The 22,798-nt window shown below is 49.1% G+C and overlaps 2 protein-coding genes across 5 annotated transcripts; one reads left to right on the plus strand and one right to left on the minus strand.

The window, feature by feature from the left end:
- The first annotated feature begins 1,300 nt into the window (after positions 1–1,300).
- THPO (thrombopoietin) lies at positions 1,301–15,991 on the plus strand. 3 transcript variants are annotated; one of them, XM_077929721.1, is made up of 6 exons: positions 1,301–1,437; positions 3,745–4,416; positions 6,606–6,736; positions 8,360–8,446; positions 10,682–10,846; positions 13,528–15,991. In XM_077929721.1, the coding sequence occupies exons 2-6, from the start codon at positions 4,404–4,406 to the stop codon at positions 13,744–13,746; spliced, it is 615 nt and encodes a 204-aa protein (XP_077785847.1). In that variant the 5' UTR covers positions 1,301–1,437; positions 3,745–4,403; the 3' UTR covers positions 13,747–15,991. The 3 variants fall into 3 exon arrangements, with proteins under 3 accessions (XP_077785847.1, XP_077785848.1, XP_028587527.2); XM_077929722.1 differs by lacking the exon at positions 8,360–8,446; XM_028731694.2 differs by lacking the exons at positions 1,301–1,437; positions 3,745–4,416 and adding an exon at positions 4,427–6,054.
- Positions 15,992–16,584: 593 nt separating this feature from the next.
- POLR2H (RNA polymerase II, I and III subunit H) lies at positions 16,585–21,812 on the minus strand. 2 transcript variants are annotated; one of them, XM_028731689.2, is made up of 5 exons: positions 21,631–21,810; positions 20,026–20,109; positions 19,243–19,336; positions 17,745–17,828; positions 16,585–17,227 (listed from the first exon to the last, which is right to left on the minus strand). In XM_028731689.2, exons 1-5 carry the CDS (start codon positions 21,701–21,703, stop codon positions 17,110–17,112), a joined length of 453 nt encoding a protein of 150 aa, XP_028587522.1. In that variant the 5' UTR covers positions 21,704–21,810; the 3' UTR covers positions 16,585–17,109. The 2 variants fall into 2 exon arrangements, with proteins under 2 accessions (XP_028587522.1, XP_028587523.1); XM_028731690.2 differs by lacking the exon at positions 20,026–20,109 and having other exon boundaries at positions 21,631–21,812.
- Positions 21,813–22,798: the final 986 nt, after the last annotated feature.

Below are 22,798 nucleotides of genomic sequence, written 5' to 3' on the forward strand. Positions count from 1 at the left end.
AGTGGTTTCAACCAAGGTATAGCGAGTTGTGACTAAGGCCGCTTCAGACCCCTTTAAGTATCCCTATTTTCCAGGGACACCCCTGATGTGGGAGAAGCCGCCCCAGTTTCTGATTTGATCCTGGAATGTCCCACTTTTCCTTAGGATGTCCCTCTTTTCATTGGAGAAATGTTGGAGGATTTAGAGTTGTCTGACCCCCGAGCCATCTGAAGGGAATCATTTATAGGGATGTTTAATGTTTTATTATGTTTTTCTGTTTTTATCATGTATTATTGTGTATTATTATTATTATTATGTATTAAAGTCGTACCTTGGCAGTTGAACACATTGCGAACCGAACGTTTTGGCTCCTGAACTCCGCAAACCCAGAAGTGAGTTTTTCTGCTTTGCGAACATTCTTGGGAACCCGAATGTCTGACCTGGGTTCCACGGCTTCCGATTGGCTGCTGGAGCTTTCTGCAGCCAATAGGAAGCTGTGCCTTGGTTTCCAAACATTTTGGAAGTCCAACAGACTTCCAGAATGGATTCTGTTCGACTTCCAAGGTACAACTGTATTATGTTTTTTTTTGGGGGGGGGGTAATGTCCCCTAGAGGGACGCGGGTGGTGCTGTGGGTTAAACCACAGAGCCTAGGACTTGCTGATCAGAAGGTCAGCGGTTCAAATCCCCACGACGGGGTGAGCTCCTGTTGCTCGGTCCCTGCTCCTGCCAACCTAGCAGTTCGAAAACACATCAAAGTGCAAGTAGATAAATAGGTACCGCTCCGGCGGGAAGGTAAATGGCTTTCCCGTGCACTGCTCTGGTTCACCAGAAGCGGCTTAGTCATGCTGGCCACATGACCCGGAAGCTGTACGCCGGCTCCCTCGGCCAATAAAGTGAGATGAGCACCGCAACCCCAGAGTCGGCCATGACTGGACCTAACGGTCAGGGGTCCCTTTACCTTTTTAATGTCCCCATGCACTGCATTTTTAAAGCAGCACCACACCGCTTCAATCCTGGGAACTGTAGTTTTTCAGGGTGCAGGAACCACAGTTTGTTACAATTGAGGGAATTGCACCCCGTGGTGGGAAACTACAGTTTCCGGAATTCAGGGGGGAAGGTTGCCATGTGCGCCAGTGGTGTTTTAAATGTTTGGGGTGGGTGTGCCCTTCCTTCTCGCATGCACCCCACTGCAAGATGTGACTCCCGTCACGTCCTTACCCGGACAGGAGCCCATGTGCTGTATTGCGTGTGCCATGAGGAGGTGGTTGACCTCCCTTATCTCTCACCGCCCACTCCTGAGCGAGTGCCGGCTGCAGCTGGGACAACTCTGCAGCCCTCTCCCAGTCCCTGGGCAAACCATGGGAGAGACGGTGGGGGCAGCGGCCCAGGTCCCTTCCAGCTCTCAAGGTGGCAGATGTCACAGGCCTGGGGCACATGAGAGCGGAGACCTACCAAGGTAAGTGTGGAAGTAGCTCTCTAGCAGGGTGGCTCCTGAGAGGCAGCAGGAGCAGAGAGGGGGTTGTTTGCTTGGCTTGTCAAACAGGCACTTGCTATGGAACAGGGCACAGGGCAGGCCTCTGACGGGAAGCACAGTTTGCGCTGCAGACTGCGTGCCACAGGCAGGCCGAGCTGGAGGACAAGAAATTCCGCAGGGAATTCCAAATACACAGGGCATGCCAGAGGCCGGGTGGAAGGCCTCTAGGGTGGTAGCTCAGTGGCAGAGCAGCTGCTTGGCATGCAGAAGGTTGCAGGTGCCTGGCATCTCCAGATAGGGCTGAGAATGTCCCCTGCCTCAGGTGACCAGCTGCAAATATTTCATTTCATTTCGTTATTGCATTGCATTGCATTGCACTGCACTGCACTGCACTGCACTGAATTTATACCCCACCTTTCCCCCCAAGGAGCGCAAGGTAGTGCACATGCTTCTTCCCCTCCTTATTTAAGGACAGACGAAAGAAACCACTCCTTCACCCCGGGACCTCATTCCCTCTGGAGGCAGGATGGCCACCAACCTACCTGGCTTGAAAAGGAGGATTAGACTAATTTATGAAGGAGGCGGCTGTTGACGACTACAGTCGTCCCTTGGTTTTTCGACTTCCGGAAATGTTCGAAAACCAAGGCACGGCTTCCGATTGGCTTCAGGAGCTTTCTGCAGTCAATCGGAAGCCGCGTCAGCTGCATTGGACGTTCGGGTTCCAAAGAACATTTGCAAACTGGAACGATCACTTCTGAGTTTGAGGCATTCGGGAGACAAAACTTTCGATTTGCAAGGCGTTCAACAACCAAGGTACGACTGTACAAGCCAGGATGACTATGCTCTGCCTCCACAGTCGAAGGCAGCGATGCTTCTGAATACCAGTTGCTGGAGAAATCACAGAAGGAGAGAGTTGCTCTTCTGTTTGGGTTCCACTGTTTGGGTTTATCTGGCTGGCCACTGTGAGAACAGGATGCTGGATCAGATAAGCCATTGGCTGGGATCTTCTTCTGTTCTTAAAAATGTGGTCGAAAGGTCTAGTGCATCAACACAGCCTATGGCTGGTGGGTATCCAAAGCTGTTCAGAGCTCCAGGAGAATTGCGCTTCTCCCTGTGAAAGTCATCATGTCTGTGTCCGTTTGATAGCTCAGTCTGGAAAGAGCATGAGATGGGAGCCCTAACCTCAGGGTCGTGCGTTTGAGCCCCACATTAGGCAAAAGATTCCTGCATGGCAAAGGGTTGGACTAGATGGCACTTGGAATCCCTTCCAAATTTATGATTCCATGATTTGTGACCCACCCTGGGACCTCATGGTGCAAGGAGAGTCAGGAATCATAACGATGATGATGATGATGATGATATAAGACTGGGTGGACTCAGGATAAGGCAGCTTTCTGGGTTGCTACGATACGATAATCTTTATTGTCATTGTCCCATACAGAACAACGAAATTGAAAAAATATACATCAGACATTCAAAAACCAACAAGCCTGCTATCCCAGCTATGCCAGCCTGGTTAGCCCCCTAAAAACTCTGATACCCCATAATTAAATACAATATACTCCCATAGAGACTACCTTACACTGCGTTTAAAACCAAAATCATATTTGAACAGAAACTGTTTCTCAGGTGGCTAGTCCTAGTCTTTATAACCCTGTACCTTCTTCCAGAAGACAGAAGCTGAAAGAGACCAGGCCTTTGGTCAGGGCGCAGCCTGACTCCCTCCTTTGGCAATCTTCACAGAACTTTAGCTTAATGGTTGCCATCAATCTGATTTTAACTAGTTTTTATAATGAAATGTTTTTAGAATGTTGCACTAATTTAATGTTGTTAGCTGCCAGCTTCGGCTGGGGAGGGCAGGATATAAATAAAATTTATTATTATTATTATTATTATTATTATTATTATTATTATTATTATTATTATTATCATTTCTGGGGTGCGCACTATCCTGCACTTATGGCACTTAGCTTTCTTATGGCACCTGGAAGCATAGATTTGATCCAAGGTGGGAAGATTGCACCCAATTATTCTCTCCGCAGTCTTTATAACCCTGGACAGCATTGGTTTTCCCCCTGACCGTGCAGCTCCCAAACCACACACAGAGACCATAAATTAATATACTCTCAACAGTACAATGGTAAAATGCCATCAACAGGTCCTTTGCAATATTATTTTTCCGGAGGGTTCTCAGAAAATACAACCTCTGCTGTGCTTTCTGCATCAGGTCTCTGCTGTTTTCTCCCTAGGTTAAGTCATCTCTCAACTCCTTTCTCTCTTTTTTGCTAGGTCTTTTGGAACAAATGGATCCAGACTAGGGGAGACTTGACGGATGCCAGGCTCTTCATCGCAAGGGTATGTGAGCCCAGCTCCAGGTTTCGTGGTGCTCACCAGAACCCCCCAATTTCACCAACTGCAGCGAGCAGGCGCAACAGACTGTGCATCTGGCCCCGAAGCACTAGGAACGGCCTCGGTAGAGAATGAACCTCTTAATCTCAGAGCCGTGGCATCGAGCCCCACGCTGGGCAAAAGATTCCTGCACTGCAAGGGGTTGGACTGGATGACCCTCGGAGGTCCCTTCCGACTCTACAATTCTGTGAAACTCTCGCACTAGGGAGCCAGCTCGCCAGCCAGCCGGCCTTGTCATTCCTTGCCTCCTCCGTCAGCCAAGGAGGAAATGTCTGGAAGTGGGAAGTCTTCCTGAAGGCTCGGGCTTGCTGCTCGGAAGCCGTTGACCAGAGGTCACCAGCAGCTTCACAACAGGAAGCCGCGCGGCGCTGGCTCCGAGGTGCCGGCAGCTACGCAGAAAGCCCGTCGGAGCCCCCTTGGCCTGCCCTCGTGGCTGTGGCACCGTTCAAGACACCGTCCATGGAAGCCAGGCGGGAGCTGGGAGGCAGCCGCTGTTCCCTGGCAGGAAGATGCTGTGACAAGGCGGCTGCCAGCTGGGCATGGAGCTGAACCGTGAGTGCTGGGCTCGCCCCAAGGGGTCTCGGAAGACACAGGCAGGACCCCTGGGGAGACCGGCCTGTGGGTCAGCCACACGCCCTTCTCTGCTGGAAGCCCTCCTTCTCCCCAGTCCTAGATGGCTGGAGGGAAAGGCACTCTGTGCATGGGCTGGAGCGAGGGGTCTGACTCTGGCAGGCCGGGCTGAGTCTCAGGGGCTGTGGATGGTGTTGCCTCCAGTCCAGAGCGTCCTGAGAAGGAGCGGGGGTTGATCTAGATGGCCCTCAGGGTCCCTTCCAACTCTACCATTCTATCCAGGACTTCCTCTCCGCTATGGATTTCCCCAAGGACAAGTCTTGGTGTTACACACAGCAGCGCCTCTCTAAAAAGCAGGGTGGTGCTCCCTCCCCCCCAGAAATGTTGCTTAATTGTATGCAGATGCATGCTCATTTGACTAGTTCCTTAATTGACAAATGGTCATGTGGGTCATTGACTAACAGTACTGCCAAAATCAGTCCTGCAGAATTTGGTGGGGCTTACTCGTGAGTGGCTACAAGACTGCAGCGTAAGATTTAGTTCATTGGGTGACGTCTTTTTAATTAGCAGAGGAAAGAACTTGGATCCTGTTTTGTTTTCATGAAGCCCAGTTCAGGCCAGCGGTGAAAATTCTGGAGAAGAAGTAACGAAACTGAAATTGTTATTTCCAGCATCGGGGTGGGTGGAGAGTGCTGTGCCTAAAACCTTCTTCCTCTCCTCTAGGTGACCTTTCCCTCCACCTCAGATTGTGAGGTCTGCTTAAGGTTTCTCTGTGCTGAGGGCCAGGCTCTCTGCACATGCTCAGAGGCACTTTTGCAGCCTCACATGTTCAGCTGCTAAACCTTGGCGTTTGCACAACGCACCATTTCAGAAATGAAGCCGGGTTATCTCAGCTTCGGATACAGCAAATATTAATACAGTACTGGAAGGTGTTTGAACAGGAAGGAGAAGGCACCCACCCCTTTGTACACTGAACCAATGATGTCTGAAGTCCATCATCCTGGTCCTCTATTCATACACAGAACATTTTTTTTCTGGGTCAAAGGAGGTGTGTGTGTGTGTGTGTGCACATACAATCTCTGTGTGTAGGAAGCAGAGATGCTTGTTATGTCCTTGTCATCTGCCTGATAGCGCAGCTTCGGAAAGGCAATTTTAACTGGGAAATGGACTGGCAAGGGAATTGCGGAGTCTGTGGACAGCTCCTTTGCCCGCAAACTCACCCTAATTCAGCCTCCCATTACCTGGGGCATGTGGGATGTGAAACACAAGAGCAGTCAAGTACAACATTCCTAGAGTGCACATGTTTACACATGGGGAGGGATGTTTGTCCAGCCAGCAGGTAAACTTCCTGTTTCCTTCTGGGCTGGGACAGACTTCCTCTGCATGTGACTAGAGGTGGGCGTGGCCTCACCTGTGCAGGTAATGACAAAAGCACAGGGCAGGGCAGCCATCTCTCTTTCACCACATGCATCGAAGACACAACATCTACTGAGCAAAAGATGCCCTCTTGGCTTCCAGCCAAGAGAGGACAAAGGGACTGTCTTCTTAAGAGATAGATTCCAAGTGTATGTTACTTCATTAAGCTAAGTCTGCCTTCTGGGATCTGATTGTGAACAAAATGTGAGTAAACTCTTTTTATACTTTTGTAAAAGACTGTGTCGTCTCTTCTATTTTATGAGGGAATAAGGGGAAAATACCAGAACAGTTATTATAGAGGCTTTAGCGAGCCTGAGCAAATGCAGCCACTGCAAATTTAAAAGAAGGGAATGTTACTCTGCTGAAATTGTGGAACTTGTTAACACAAGTTGGATAAGGATATAATCAGACAATATATCCTCTCCTGCATCCCTGAACATTCCCACAAGGCAGAGGGTTTCCTTGTCCCACCTAACTTTATCATCATTTTTCATCACATTTATATCTCAGCTTTTCCTCCATGGCTCTCAATATGGTGTCCGTGATTTCCTGTCCTCCTCATTCAATCCCCACAACAACCCTGTGAGGTACGGTGACCTGAGAGGAAAGCCCAGTGTTAAATGAGGAGGGGGAGAACCTCTTTGAGGAGGAAGGAAGGAAGGAGGTCTAGGGAGCCTACCTGCCAAGCTGATTCAGAAGGTACCAAACATTTGGCCATCTATCCTTTTGTCTCTCCTCCCTCAAACCTCCCTTAGGGCTCCTCCTTCTCCTCACTGTATTCTTGCTCGGTTTGGACCTGTTTGAGATGAGTCCCACCAGGCTGGTTTGTGACAGGAGGCTAATCCAGAAGTACATCACCGAAGCCATGGACTTGGAGGACAAAGTGGTAAGCAATGCCGTTTCACTTCACCCGGGCAGAGCCTTGGCATGTTTTGCTGGCTTCCATAGACTTTCCTTAAGGTTACACCACTCACCGAGTGGGTGGCATGTGATGGGTGGCCCAGAATAATACTCAGAACCGTCCAAGACATTTTGGCGCCTGAGTCAGACCCCAAAATGGGGCCTCCTTTCACCCCACCAGAAAAGAAGGGGTGAGGGCAGATCTACATCAGGAACGAGGGAGAAAGATTGATACTGTGACCTGCTGCCTGGTGAATCCTTCTGCCTGAGGCAACTGCCTCACCTTGCCTCACGGGTGGGCCGGCCCTGATAATACTGCCCAGCTGCAAGGAAGGACTCCGTTTATTTATTTAGATCAACCTTTCTCAGTCTAGTGCAGGGTTTCCCAAACTTGGGTCTCCAGCTGTTTTTAGACTACAACTCCTATTATCCCTAGCTAGCAGAACCAGTAGTCAGGGATGGCGGGAACTGTAGTCCAAAAACAGCCAAGTTTGGGAAACCCTAGTTTAGTGCTTCCGAAATGTTTTGGACCACAACTCCCATCAGCCCCAGCCAGCTCAGTAGAATTTTTAACCACACAGCACAGTGTTGGGGCAGCCACTATTTCCTGTACAGTGGTCCCTCGGGTTACATACGCTGCAGGTTACAGACTCTGCTAACCCAGAAATAATGCTTCAGGTTAAGAATTTTGCTTCAGGATGAGAACAGAAATCGTGCTCCAGCGGCACGGCAGCAGCAGGAGGCCCTATTAGCTGAAGTGGTGCTTCAGGTTAAGAACAGTTTCAGGTTAAGTACGGACTTCCGGAACGAATTAAGTACTTAACCTGAGGTACCACTGTAGTTGTGTGAATAAAATGCAGGGAGAGAACCGTGTGCCTACGCTAGTGGCCAAAATTGTGGAAACCTTTTGGAAAAAGTGTATTTCTGAGGTTTGAGGGCTCATAACACCACTTTTTTTTTTTTTTTGAGGCAATATGATAAAATTATACAGTGGTACCTCGGTTTAAGAACTTAATTTGTTCCTGAGGTCCGTTCTTAACCTGAAACTGTTCTTAACCTGAAGCACCACTTTAGCTAATGGGGCCTCCCGCTGTCGCCGCCCGATTTCTGTTCTCATCCTGAAGCAAAGTTCTTAACCCGAGGTACTATTTCTGGGTTAGCTGAGTCTATAACCTGAAGCGTCTGTAACCTGAAGCATATGTAACCTGAGGTACCACTGTATATCAATGGAAAGATAATTTAATGAAGAATGTAATGCAACAAGGTATGTTCAATTCTCTGCATTCTATCAAAAGCTATAGCCAAATAATCAGAAAGAGGAGTGTTTAGACAGCCAATCAGGTGTCATCTTGTTTTGGCAATGATGGCTCATAACACCACTTTTTTTTGGAGTAAAACCATAAAATTATATATCAATGGACAGATGATCTACAGCCCCAAACCATGTTCTTTTGGGTACCCATGAAGTTTGGCCGTAATTGTTTTGCACCTCATTTGTGGGGTGGCACTTGTTGGGGGCCAGGTGGTTGCATTTCCCCAGTGCATTTGGCCATTCCTGCCAGCTGGCCTGGTTGCTTCTCCTCTCAGGGGTTTTCTGTCCTTTCCGCAGAGCCAGTGTGAGGAACTCCCCTTCCTCCAGCAGCCTGTGCAGCTGCCCCTGGTCGGGTTCAGCCTCCGAGAGTGGATGGCAAAGACAGTGAGTATGTAAAAATGACCAACCCACCCTCTATGGGTCAAGGGCTGGGGCCTGGGCTTGTTGAGCTGTGATGGCTTTAATCCAAATGCTACAAGCATTTGACCTAAAAGAAGATGCCATGGCAGGCTGGAGGGCTCACCCTCAGGTTCCCAACCAGCCATGGCATCTTCTAGGACCAGGAGCCAGTGTGGTGTAGTGGTTAAGAGCAGTAGACTTGTAATCTGGGGAACCGGGTTCGCGTCTCTGCTCCTCCACATGCAGCTGCTGGGTGACCTTAGGCCAGTCACCCTTCTTTGAAATCTCTCAGCCCCACTCACCTCACAGAGTGTTTGTCGTGGGGGAAGAAGGGAAAAGGAGAATGTTAGCCACTTTGAGACTCCCTAGGGTAGTGAGAAAGCGGGATATCAAATCCAAACTCTTCTTCTTCTTCCTCTACTATGAAACTAATGAAGCTTCAGCTTCAAGCCCCCTAATTCCAGAGGGGGCCCAGAATATGGGCATAGCCAGGCGGGCAGGGGAGGGCAGCTGTATCCCCCCCAAATCAAGTAAATAAATAAAAAAAATACTTAACTAAAACTAGAAATAATCAGAATATCTGGAATTGAAACGCTCACTGAGGTCACCTGGATGATGCTGTTGTGCATTCTAGCGACACGACTGAATGATAGGCGTGGCTTCTGTGAACTGACCAATCGCGTCGTAGGTAGCTTGGTTCTGGAACAGGACAGGGGGCTGTCCTGCCACGCCCCAACATAAATCCTGGCTATGCTCATGCCCCAAAAATGACTTCAGTCCACATTGCTTTTTAAAAAAAAAATGGGTCTAGTAGAATCAATTTCACCATTCTATGATGTACCGTGCATATAACGTTTCCTTAATTTTCACACCCCTCACAACTCGAAAACCATAAGGCATAGGAAATATTTATTCACTGTGTTGACTTTGACGTGTGAGATAACCCAGTACAGCAACTTTAATCAAAATCTGGGATGTGGTAGTTATTATTATTATCATTTAAAAAATTGATCTGTTGTGGAACAACCCCATTGAAGAAGGTCACAGGGCTTACCCCAGGGGTAGGCAACCTAAGGCCCGTGGGCCGGATGCAACCCAATCGGCTTCTAAATCCGGCCTGCTGATGGTCTGGGAATCAGCGTGTATGGACATGAGTAGAATGTGTCCTTTTATTTAAAATGCATCTCTGGGTTATTTGTGGGGCATAGGAATTCGTTCATATTTCCCCCCAAAATATAGTCCGGCCCACCACATGGTCTGAGGGATAGCTTAAAAAGGTTGCTGACCCCTGGCTTACCCAGACCTCGTTGCTAGTTGCTCATGCTGCAGGACCCCCCAAATTGTAGATCCGCCAGTCTAGGATACTCCATTCCGCACAGACCCTGCAACAGCCCCCGGTATTCTGCAGCCACGGATGCTTAGTCCTCGCTGGGTTGTTCTGCCTCCTAAGGCCGTCTTTCCGTTTCCATTTAATCTAATCTGACTCCTGCAAGGCAACACCACCCTCTTGTGGTACTGCTTTGATTACACCAGAAGCAGCACACGGAAAAGGAGTTCGCTCTCACTCATCCTTGTCCTGCCACCAATCCCCGGGCTCTGAACCTTCTTCTTCCCTTGGGAGTTCCTCAGCTGGTTCCTTCCGCCATTCCTTTGTGTCCAGCCGGTCCATGACATACTAGGATCTGGGAGAGCAGAGTTTGAATTTCCCATCCTTACGTATCTCACAGGTTTGCTGCGAGGATTAATAATAATAATAATAAATTATTTATACTCCACCCATCTGGCTGGGTTTCCTCAGCCACTCTGGCCGGCTCCCAGAAGAATGTTAAAAACACGATAAAACACCAAACATTAAAAACTTCCCTAAACAGAGCTGCCTTCAGATGTCTTCTAAAAGTCAGATAGTTGTTTATTTCTTTGACATCTGCTGGGAGGGCGTTCCACAGGGTGGGTGCCACTACCGAGAAGGCCCTCTGCCTGGTTCCCTGCAACTCATAGGGAGGGAACCGCCAGAAAGTCCTTGGAGCTGGACCTCAGTGTCCGGGCTGAATGATGGGGGTTGGAGATGCTCCTTCAGGTATACTGGGCCACAGGCAGGGAGAAGTCTGGACACCACCTTCAGATCTATGGAGCAAAGCTGAGATATGACCACAACAACCAACCAATAAATAAGAAATGTCAGAATCACCCAACAACTGCCCCTCTCTCTTACTCTTTCAGAACCAAGACAAAGGGCAAGAAACCCTCCGTGATCTGGCTAACTTGGTGGATGGCACAGCAGCTGCCCAAAACCAGCTGAGCCAGGGCTGCGCCTTGCCACTGCTCCAGCAGCTTTATGAGAAAGCCAGCTCCTTCCTCCTGCAGCTCCGAAACTTTGGGTGGCAGGTGAGAGGCCGAAGGGGGCTTCCCCAGGATGACAATGATGATTGATTAAATTTGCATTCTGCCCTTCATCCGTAGATCTCAGGCCGGATCACAACATAAAATACAAAATGAAAACACAAAATACATGATAAAAACAAGAACAAAAAACACAAACCAATAAACCTCTCTCCTCCCCACCCCCAAACACGTTTAAAAGTCAGCCAAGGCCTAGTTGAAGAGGAAGGTTTTCCCCTGGTGCCTAAAGGCATAGCTGTCAACCGTCCCTTATTTGGCGGCAAAGTCCCTTATCCCAGCGCTGTGTCCCACTGCTGTCACTTATTGATGATGTCCCTTAAATTCCCCAGGTTTCAAAGGAAGCATAGAATCATAGAATCATAGAGTTGGAAGAGACCACAAGGGCCATCGAGTCCAACCCCCTGCCAAGCAGGAAACACCATCAGAGCACTCCTGACATATGGTTGTCAAGCCTCTGCTTAAAGACCTCCAAAGGAGGAGACTCCACCACACTCCTTGGCAGCAAATTCCACTGTCGAACAGCTCTTACTGTCAGGAAGTTCTTCCTAATGTTTAGGTGGAATCTTCTTTCTTGTAGTTTGGATCCATTGCTCCGTGTCCGCTTCTCTGGAGCAGCAGAAAACAGCCTTTCTCCCTCCTCTATGTGACATCCTTTTATATATTTGAACATGGCTATCATATCACCCCTCTCCCTCCCTCCCTCCCTGCCGGTCAGGGAGGAGGGAGGCTCCAACTGTGTTGCTTGGCTCGTTGCTCACCCAATAAGGAGTCTAAGAACGACTGGGGGATGGAGCTTGCATGCCTTGTGTCGATCAAATCGGCCGCATTGCCTGGGGACTCGCCTTTGCTCAGCGCTTCCCAGCGGAGAGGTGATGGTGGTTTTCCTTGCTGCATCCCCTTTGCCGGGTTGCAGTGCTGTGGGAACCACTGCTTGAGGCTTCGTTTGGCTGCTGGCTGGGCTTTCTGTCTTTGGCTCGGAGGGGCTCAGAAGTTGAACATACCTGTGCTTGGAAAATCCCTTACTTTGGCTGCTGGTCCCATATTTTTGAGGCTGCTGGTCCCTTATTTTCAAATCTGTAGATTGACAGCTATGCCTAAAGGTGTCTAATGAATGTACTAGCCAAAACTCCTTGGGGAGAGCATTCCACAAACAGGGAGCCACTGCAGAAAAGAGTTAAATCTATGGGATTTGCTTCCGCAAGGTGTAGTGATGGCCGCTAACGTGGATGGCTGTAACAGAGGATTAGACAAATCTATGGGGAATAATATCTGCAATGCTCTCTGGCTATGTACTGTTGGAGGCAGTAGGTCTCTGAATGCTAGTTACTGGAAATCACAAACAGCGAAAGTTGTTGTTGCACCCAGGCATGGCTCTGCTTTGCTGACCTCGATTGCAGAGTTGGTGGGGGGGACTTGCGGCCCTTCAGATGTTTCTGGGTTGTGCCCGGGGGGCCTGTCTCTTTGGGTGCAGTTGGGGGGGGCCTGCAGGGCATCACGAGCTGTTCCGTCCTTCTCATCCAGCCTCCATCTGGTGCATGTCTGTTGCATCCTTCTCAGCTGCCCTCCAGGGGAAAAACAACGCTGTCCAGGGTTGTAAAGACTGTGGAGAGAATAATTGGGTGCACTCTTCCCACCTTGGATCAAATCTATGCTTCCAGGTGTCATAAGAAAGCTGCAGAGATAGTGCAGGATAGTGCGCACCCCAGAAATGATCTCTTTCAGCTTCTGCCTTCTGGAGGAAGGTACAGGGTTATAAAGACTAGGACTAGCCGCCTGAGAAACAGTTTCTATCCAAATGTGATTTTGGTTTCAAACGCAGTGTAAGGAGTGTCTATTGGAGGGGTATCGGAGTTTTTAGGGGGCTAACCAGCTTGGGGACGCAGGTGGCGCTGTGGGTAAAACCTCAGCGCCTAGGACTTGCCGATCGTCAGGTCGGCGGTTCGAATCCCTGCGGCGGGGTGCGCTCCCGTTGTTCGGTCCCAGCATCTGCCAACCTAGCAGTTCGAAAGCACCCCCGGGTGCAAATAGATAAATAGGGACTGCTTACTAGCGGGAAGGTAAACAGCATTTCCGTGTGCGGCGCTGGCTCGCCAGATGCAGCTTGTCACGCTGGCCACGTGACCCGGAAGTGTCTGCGGACAGCGCTGGCCCCCGGCCTCTTAAGTGAGATGGGCGCACAACCCTAGAGTCGGACACGACTGGCCCGTATGGGGAGGGGTACCTTTACCTTTAACCAGCTTGGGATAGCAGGCTTGTTGGTTTTGAATGTCTTATGTCGGAAATGTACTTGGATCCAGTGAAGATCCTTCAGGACCAGTGTTATAAGGTCCCAGCATTCGTTCCCAGTCACCAGTCTAGCGGCCACATTCTGGCTTAGTTGTAGTTTCAGAATCACCTTCAAAGGTATCCCCACGTAGAGCGCATTGCAGTAGCCCAAGCAGGATATATCCAGAGCATGTACCACTCTGGCGAGACAGTATGCAACTGTTCCTCATAAGGCTTGATTTCCAAGAGCTTTTATCATCCTGCATTCAAGATTTATTTATTTATTTCATAAAATTTATGCTTGATTTTTTTAAAAAAAAAATTCAAAGCAGTTTACCAAAAATTAATGTTTTTTCACTGTGGCAGGCACCCCCACACTTGTCTTTCTTTTCTCATTCTAGGAACAGAATCCCACCGCACAGCCCGAGAGCAGCTCCCAGTTAATTCCTGAAAGAAACCTTAGGACAATCTTTGGGACCTACAAACAGCTTGTGCGGGGAAAGCTGCACTTCCTCTTCCATGACTTGTGGAAAGACTCCTGCAGTGCGGAAGATCAACAGAGGGCTGCCAGCCCTGCAGCCCTGCAACCTCCCAGTATGACCACCTCCAGGGGCCACTGAAAGACCCCCCATGGGCTGCTGGCTGGATCCTTCAAGGGAGAGAAGCACAGGGCGAGTAGTAGGCCCTCTGGTGGCCAGGTGTGGAAGAGCAAGCCTGGCCAACCCCTCAAAGCACAAGGGTCAGGGAAAGAAGTGTTTCCAGAGCTGAGCGAGCCCAGCTAGGTTACTGGAAAGGCCCGGCTGCCAGCCACGATGGCGACATCCTATTGTCGGAGGCAGCACACCTGTCTTTCAGCTGCAGGGCATCACCGGGGGAGAGAGTGTGGCTGCTCTCAGGTCCTGCTTGCAAGCTTCCCAGAGGCACTGGACTGGGAAGTGTCCTGATTTTCCAGGGGAAAGTCCTGAAAAGACAGAAGCTGTCCTGGTTTCTGATTTGATCCCGGAATGTCCCACTTTCCCTTCGGACACCCCTATTTTCATCAGAGAAACGGTGGAGGAGATGGAACAGGATTCCCTATTTTTACTGGGAAAACGCTGGAGGAGAGAGAACACCCCTTTTTTCATTGGAGAAGCATTGGGAGGATGTGCTGTAATGAATGGATACTGGACCTGCAGTCTCAGGCAGCAGCCAAGCTCCTCACATGATCTTATATTCTTGGAGCCATTCATCGCCTTGCTTGGGAAAGGGGCTGAGATTTTAGGAGCTGCCCCCGCCATGTACTCTGTGCAAAGCCAGTGGGGTAAATGGGCGTTGCTCAGCATCTTGAGAGAAAGGATAGCTCTTTCCTCTCTAAGAGACCATGATGGATGCTTGGACTCTTCCTCAGTATCAGGGCTTCCAGCTGCAGGGGGCACACTGAACCAAAAACACTTAGAATTCCTCTCCAGGCCTTCCCCCATCTGGGTGGAGTGTGCCAGGGACATTGGAAGCCTCCACCTTATTCCCACATGGCTTTGAACAGGGTCCACTGGAGAAATTGGACCACGATGGGTGCCCCCACGTCCTGCAATTCCACATACAGAAGCTGACACAGGTCTCTTACTTTGATCCTGGAGATGAGGTCCTGTCCTGTCCTGGTTAACAGCCTAGTTTAATGGATGTGAGGCCAGCTGTGAGCCCCTGATAACATGTCCCTGCTGTTGCTTCCAGTGACCTCACTCTGCCCAACGGTAGGGCCAGCCCCAGTTTGGAGTAACACCTGAATACAACCAGAGTATTTGGTTAAAGTGGGGGCAGCCTCTGGCACATTGTAAAGCTGTCACATAACTTCTGTTCTCCTTCTGACGCCAACAGCCAGAGGACACGGTGTGGGCAGCTGTGGAACAAGAACGGCTGGCTTCGGTCAGCAGGAGACGCCCGAGCAAAAGGGGAACAACTCTTGCATCTGCCTATGGTCATGTGACATCCTCCCACCCACCCACGAGTGGCAGCAGGAGACTGATGCTCCCACCCAGAGGGAGGCAGGGTGCGGTGCCTTCCGAGACTGGACTAGAACTAGCCCTTCCTGAGGCTCTGAGCTGGAAGAGCACAAAGGCTTTCTACACAAAACCTTAGAACAATAAAGACTTACGCTTTTTTTAAAGAAAAAAAAAACACACCCCAGAATGTGTTCCGTTGTATCTTACCAGCCACAAGGGGATAGGTGAGGAAAATTCAGGGTACGAAGAGGTGACTGTTCCTTGCACGCAGTGGGTGCATCATGGGGAAATCCCAGAGCGCTACAAAACACACGTTGCTTGAAGGAGGAGTTTGGATCTGATACCCCACTTTATCATTACCCTAAGTTGTCTCAAAGCAGCTAACAGTCTCCTTTCCCTTCCTCCCCAACAACAAACACTCTGTGAGGTGAGTGAGGCTGAGAGACTTCAGAGAAGTGTGACTGGCCCAAGGTCACCCAGCAGCTGCATGTGGAGGAGCGGAGACGCGAACCCGGTTCACCAGATTACGAGTCCACTGCTCTTAACCGCTACACCACGCTGCCACTCGCAGCCCATGGTTCGCTTGTTTTGGCAGTTGGCCAGGCTTCCTCAGATGTTTTGGACTACAACTCCTATCCAATGGGAACTGTAGCCCAAAGCAGCCAGAGAGGCACAAGGCTGCAAAAAGCTTACCCAAGGCCTCTTCCAAAGTGAGGTTTCTTTGAATGAATGCTTTTGTTAGGCTCATTATGAGGGAGGGCAGTGTCATGTGTGCAAGCATATGGCCTGGGCACAAAACTGGTTAAGAACCGCTGAAAAATTCAGCCGTAAGGATCCCCTTGAAGTGCAAAACAACTCCAGGTAAAGTGCAAGGAGGGCTCTGCACGTATAGGGTTGAGTCAGTGTTTCCAAGGACTGTGGCTGAACGAGAGATACTGGAGCGATTGGTTAACAGAGGCTAGAGGGTGAAACAGCCAGTATGACATATATTTTGCCTACATAGTGTCCTAATGGAAAGCTTTCATGCACTCTTTGAACTCTGTCTGGTAGTGCCTTGCTGAATAAAGTATGAATTTGGTGTACTCGAACCCACAAGGGAATCTCCTATTACACCACAAAAGCCAGAATCCTGGTCCTAGCTCAGAATCTTGTCATTCCCCCTTTTCCTTTCTGACATTATCAGGCCAGCTTTCTCTTCATCTGTCTCGCTCTCTGTCCTTCTGCCCAGGAAGGCCGTGTCCTTTTGCTATTTGAGATGAAACTTGGCCAGGATTGCAGTATTGTGTGTGTGTGTAGAAGAATCCAGATCCTGAACATTAGGAATATATATATATATGACAAATCAAAAGGTCTCCAAAAGCAAACAGATTAGTAAATTCAATCTGCAGAATATGGATTCCTGACTGCAGTCTTGCAAGCTTATTATTCTCAAATGCTTGTGCAGTGAACTTTCTAGCGTATATACAACAGCCAAATATATATATTTATATAAAAGCTACGTTTAATTAAGGTAAGAAACTGAGGTCAAACAGAGGCTCCCTCCTTTTCCCCAGGCCCCCAGCGAAGACGGCCGTCCCCAAACCAGCTTATGATGGCAACGCTGGTTCTCACAGAACTGTGTCCTTACCACAATCACCTGTGTAATAAAAATGAGAGTTTGTCATAGGCACAGAGAAAATCCGTAGCCCTTTCAACCTCCTCGTTGTAGGGGATGTTGTCAGTCGGCTGGCACTCTGCCTGCTGAAACCAAGGGGACATTTGGGATACATTTTCACACTGCAGTCCTGGCGGAATCCAAAGAAAGATGATCTTCCTTGAGGCTGTTGATGCAGAGGCTTGGCTGGGGGGATGTGAGGAGGAGGAGGAGAGGAGCTGGGGAGAGATGCTTCTTTTAACACACACACCCCATGCCAGCAATATTCCCTCCATATACTTAGGAGGCAGCAAATGCCCATGCTCCCCCACACTGAGTCCAAGCTGCTGCCACAACAACTCCCAAGGCAGTTAGAAGGCCAGTTTCTTCATCAGGAGATAAACCCTGGAGTCTACTTCAAAGCCATGCAGGTTGTTGGCATCTCCTTGGAGTCTCATCAGCAGCCCACCGTAGGACACATAGGCAGAGCTAGAGGAGGAAGGGTGGGCCAGAGAAAGGTGAGAAACAGGAAGGGAGACTACGGCAGCCACAGGGGTTAAAACAACCCCAGCGGAATCATGCAACACTTAAACTATGGACCTCACTCCCACAAGAGGCTGCATGTCTGCGTCCCCATCCTGCCCCCAGTTCTGGTAGGGTGGAAGGCAAGGAGCTCAACAGCAGGTGGTGCCAGAGGCAATGACAGGACACACCACTGCCTGCCTGGCTGTAAGTTAGATGCACGGAAGGTGGGGCTGGCTGAGGGCATATTACTGGTGGGGCAATGCTCCATTGGCTCTAAAGGACAGGCGTCCAACAGCCTGGGAAAGACTTCCTACCGTCTTCCTATTCACTCCCCACTGCCCCCAATCCAGTCACTTAACTCCTTTCATATTGAGCATCTCAAAGAGCTATACTCCACACTCAAGAGAGCTTCTGAGAAGGTTATTATGTACCTATTCGTTTCCAACCAGCTCTTTCCGCAAATAGGAGGGGGGACACTTACAGGCGTGTGGCAGCCTCTGTGGATGTCTCGTCTCCCTCGATCCTGTACACCTTCCCATACATCACATACTCAAACTGGTCTGCCCTGGAACCAAAAGGAACAGTGGAAGAGAAGGAGAGAACGTGTGTGGTTTTGTGGCCATCACATCACTTCAGGTTGTACCAACATGCTAATAAAGATCTGCGTATCTGTTTCAGCTGCATCACAAGTTTTAAACAGTGCAGATCACAGAGCCTGCGGATTTCCTCTTTCTAAATCCACTTGCAGCCTGGGGAACAAGAAGTTCAGATGCCTTCACCAGATGTCCTGCATGTCATACCAGAGATGGGCAAACTCCGACCCTCCTAAGTTTTGTTGGACCCCAACTCGCCTCAGCCAGAATAGTCAATGGCCAGGGGTGGTAGGCATCGTAGGCCAAACACAAGTGCTGGACCACAGGTGTCCCATCCTTGGGCTGCACGGTACAGTGGCTAGAGTGCTGGACTAAACCTAAGGAAACCTGGTTTCAAATCTGCCTTCCAACATAGGTGCCCTTGGCAGAATCTCTCTTTCTCTGCCCCGTCCACCTCACAGGGTTGTTGTGAGGATCAGAGTGCAGAGAACAGAGAACCACCACCCCCCTTTAGAATTCCTTGGAGGAAAGGCAGGAAATAAATGTAAAATACATACAGGGTAACAAAGGCAAACAAAATATTGTGCAGCAAGTCTGCAGCAGACAGCACCCCTTTTATAGCTCTTTCCTCTCTGGCTCAGCCCAGGAGGACTTAAGAGGAGCAGGAAGAACTTAAAAGGGAGCTCATGAGAGGCATGGCTTAGGGACTGCCAAGCAGACAGACACCCTGTGCATAAGGAGCAAACTGCAGAGGATGAAAATAGGGGTGGGGAACCTAATTCAACTCAAGGGCTTGGCTTGCACTTGATCCTGTGCAACCTATGAGGGGCCAGAGGCAGAAGTGGGTGGAGCAAGGCATGCAAATCTTTCTCTCTGTCTCTCAATCCTCCATCCAGACGGGCAAAGGGCATCATCAGAGTTCAAAGAGACATTCCACTGAAGCAAAAATACCTGTGGTGCAAAGCAGAGCCAGAAAGGGGTGCAGCCAGGAGAGAGCTCCAAGAATCAGACAGAGAGACCCGGCTGGCCACATTTAGCCCCTGGGCTTCAGATCCCCAACCCTTGGATTAGGCAATAGAACCATTGTGTTTATACTTCAAGTAAGGACACACTTTGGGTCTCTACACTGCCCATGCTTGTGCCCTGGAGAAATCACTTTTGTGCTGCTGACACAGCAGTTTGACTTCACCCTGGGAGGCACACTTCATTGTCTCTCGAGCCAAAAAGATACCATCTAGTGTAGGTTTTGAAGGCACTACAAAAAGAAGCTAGTTTTCGACCTTGCAGAAGGCTGAAAGGAAGGGCACACAACCACAGGACTGATTCGTGAAGCCCTCTCCTTGGCTAGTCCTCTGTTTGCCATCCTCTGCCCCCCCCCCCCATTACCTGGATGGCCTGTCATCGGTTGGGTTATATTCTCCATCATCCAAGGTCCCGTCTTCATACAAGGTGCTGGCGATCACGAGGCGGAATTTGTCACCTGAAATGCATGGGGGAACAAAAATAAGACAGCGAGGAGTCTTTTCACTACAGCTAATGTTTGTGAGATTCATGTCGCAATGCATTTGTCTAGCTCAGTGTCCAAACTTTTTGTCCAAAGTGTCCAAACTTTTTTCAAAGAGCGCCAGATTTGATGAAGTGAAGGGCCAAGGGCCGACCAAAGTTGCTGCCCTTTTTTTAGGATTTATGATTTTACCCCAAAGTTGTTGAGCTTTTTTTAGAATTGAAGTTGTTGAGGATTTTTGTTTTAGGATTTTACCCCAGGAAATAAACTGCCACAGGGGCCGGATTAAACCAACCGGCAGGCCGGATTAGGCCCCCCAAACTGACTTTGGACATGCCTGGTCTAGCTTCATACATCACGGATTTGGCAGCTGAATTTCTAGGAAAAAAATGTCACGTGTTTCAAGAGATATGGGTGCATTCAAACAATGGGCGAGGGAGAAATCTTTGCATGTGGCAAGTGTGCAATGGGAATGCGTAAGTGTGATGAGTGTTTGTGATTACGGGATGGCCATGCCTGCTTTTGCTATGGACACATCCACTGCTGGCATGTAATGTTGGGATGGGTGGGTGTGCAGAAAAAATGATCCATGTGCTAAAAAAGTTTTAACTAGCTCTGGGTCAGAGAAACACTGCCAGGCAAGCCCCCTGACTGCACTCACTTACCAAGATCGACAGGGTAAATCTGTATGTTCACATCCAGGATCAAATCCATCTTGAAAGACTCGCTCTCACAATGCAGTCGGGAGACTGGAGGGAGACAAATCCAGGTGTCAAGTTATTAGGGGATAGAGGCATAGAAGGCTGACCCCACCTCCACTTCTGCTGGAATGCCAAGTCATTCCAGACTCAGTTTTGTAGAGCCCAGGAGAAGGGTGAAGAGTTGCACATTTAAATGCAGAATATCTGTTGAAACCCTGGCTCACAGATCAAAGGGAAAGGGACCTAAAGCTGTACGGTTTTTAAGCCAAGGTCTGAAGGGATTTTGAAATGGAGGGTCACCAAAGTGAGACAAGCGGTGATTTGAACCTGGGTTTGTAATCAGAAGCTCTCACCACAACACCAGGGCCTCTTTTTCTCTTGTTGCCATGGTTATTAGCATCTGAACTGTTAGGAGATCCTTCCCCATCACTCTTGCTTCATAAATTCAAGCCCTACTGCCCCTGTAGATTTAGTAAACTTAGGCATTGTAGTAGTAATAGTAGAAATAGCACTATTACTACTAATAGCAGCTATTACTACTAATAGCAGCAATCATCACCACTATAGACATACCCTTTAATTAAGGCAGAGATAAAATTAGTGACTCGACTCTAACTGTTAAAGAGTGTTGGACTAGTATGTAGCTGCACTGGATTTTAAACTGTTTATATACACATACGAAATGGTTTTTATTTCCACACTGCTTTAAGATTGTATTCAATATATGACGTATCTACAAAGCACCATTTCTATGCGTCTCAGGGAGATTTGCAAACAGTTAAAACAGTTTTTTAAAACCAATTCCAAAAACGCCTGAAAAGAAGTTTGACCCTAAGGCGGAGATGCTTAGAAGATGCTTATTAGAAATAAATAAATAGGATGCTGGGTGGTGTGTGTGTGGAGAGATTCAGATTTGAATTCCCCGTGAACCATAAAGCTCACAACCCACCAAACTCGCCTGACAGGGTAGTTTGCAAGATTAAATTGGGAGAGGGGAACTGGGGGATGAGGGGAAAGGAGAGAAAGAAACCAAGTACACTCCACCTCAAGAGCCTTGGAAGGGAAAAAAGAAAGCGTACACTGCACATGCAAATGCAGGAAGCCTGCAACTTAGGTACATTTAACTTGTGTGTGTTCAGCTGTACCCAAGGCAAAAAAAAATTTAAAGGGGGGGAAATCCTACCCGCCGTTGCACCCATTGGGTTTCGGCTATAAATGCCTTTGGCTTTGGGTGCGATCCATCACACACACATTGCTTAAACTGTGGGCTTACTGTAGATAATAATAACAATACTGTAATAATTTTTTATTTGTACCCCGCCCTCCCCGGGCTCAGGGAGGCTAACATCATAAAACTAACACAGTATAAATCGACCAGCCTACATGGAGGCGGGCAGGGAAGCAAGGATGAGGTTCCGTGTCCAGGAGCAGGGTGGGCAGACAGAAACGGGGAAGGATAGGACCACGGGAAGAATGAAAGGGGGACCTCCAAAGGTCATCCATCCCACCCCCCGCAGGAAAAGTACCACTGTGGCCCCCGTGGTTGGAAAACGAGCGCCTGCCTCTCACCCCTGTCGAATTTCTTGCCCTCCGGGTCGATGTCCTTCACGTCGAAGATGTCCTCGAAGAGGATGCCGGCCATGGCAACGCGGGAGGAGCAGCCGGAGCTGGGGGCTCCCGACCTGCTATAGCCACGCGCGCGCTCGCGGTGTGCATGGAGCGCCGCTCTCCTCCCTTCGCTTCCGGCGCGGGCGCCTGGCGATGACGTCAGCAGCCTGAGGCTCAGGCGGACATGCTGGAAGAGGGCGGGGGGGGGGGGTGGCGGGGAAAGGGCGGCAGAGACTGGAAGGAGAAAGAGGGCGAGAATGGCGGGGAGGGGGCGTCCCTCAGCTGCGCACGCGCACAAGTCTGCTTTGAAGCCCGAAAGAGGGCAAAAAAGATCCCGACCTTTAAACCCGCAATAAAGGGAAGGGGCGGGGCAGGAGAAATAAATACAGTATATATTTGTGTGTCTAGAGTATACGTATATTTATCCGTGTATGTATATCACCCTGTTTTAAATGCATTCTATCTCATTTATATATTATATTTTTCACCCTGCGTTTACTTTTTTTAAAAAACCTTTAACTTACATAAATTTAAGTATTACGGTGCACCGTGTGGTTATTTTATTTTATTTATTAAATTTCCACGCCGCCCTTTGTCTGAGGATTAGAGGGTGGTTTACGATATATATATATATATATATATATATATATATGCTTTCGTAGATTTTCACGGGTACAGGAATGCAGGTTTTGGTGTCCTCGGGTGTCTTCCCGTGTAAAAGTTGGGGTGTCTAGGCGACGTTTCGACGAGGTCTCACTCGTCATCTTCAGGCTGGTGCTTTCGGCTTCTTGTTACTGGAACAGAGCAGGATCTCAGTGTTTGAGTTCCTATAAATACTGTTGAGGAGGTGTGGTGTATAGCCTCCAATGTTCTGGGCAGAGAGGAAGTTCCCAGGCTAGTGTGCCTTTTCTTCTTTTGTTCCTTAATTACTTGAGGGATATCTTGAGTGATTTCTTGAGTGATATCCTGAGTACCACTTAGGTGGGTCATTAGGTGTGGATTAGTTGCTAAAGCCTTTGTGTCTTGACCTCTTGAACTTTGTGAAGAGTTTTTCTGAGAAGATGGCTGTACTGCACTTAGTTGTGCTCTGGCTTGGCTTCGTGTATAGGGGCGAGCTGTGGTTTTGTGG

This window comes from Podarcis muralis, chromosome 6 (assembly GCF_964188315.1).
Source record: "Podarcis muralis chromosome 6, rPodMur119.hap1.1, whole genome shotgun sequence".
Taxonomy (NCBI): domain Eukaryota; kingdom Metazoa; phylum Chordata; class Lepidosauria; order Squamata; family Lacertidae; genus Podarcis; species Podarcis muralis.

Excerpts from the sequence above, each read along its gene's own strand:
- THPO (XM_077929721.1), top strand. Across the intron at positions 6,737-8,359 it reads TGGACTTGGAGGACAAAGTG|AGCCAGTGTGAGGAACTCCC; the intron begins GTAAGCAATGCC and ends TCCTTTCCGCAG. Across the intron at positions 10,847-13,527 it reads TCCGAAACTTTGGGTGGCAG|GAACAGAATCCCACCGCACA; the intron begins GTGAGAGGCCGA and ends TTCTCATTCTAG.
- POLR2H (XM_028731689.2), bottom strand. The coding sequence starts at position 21,703 with ATGGCCGGCATCCTCTTCGAGGACATCTTCGACGTGAAGGACATCGAC. Across the intron at positions 20,110-21,630 it reads GGGCAAGAAATTCGACAGGG|TCTCCCGACTGCATTGTGAG; the intron begins GTGAGAGGCAGG and ends GTCTCCCTCCAG. Across the intron at positions 17,829-19,242 it reads ACCGATGACAGGCCATCCAG|GGCAGACCAGTTTGAGTATG; the intron begins GTAATGGGGGGG and ends TTTTGGTTCCAG.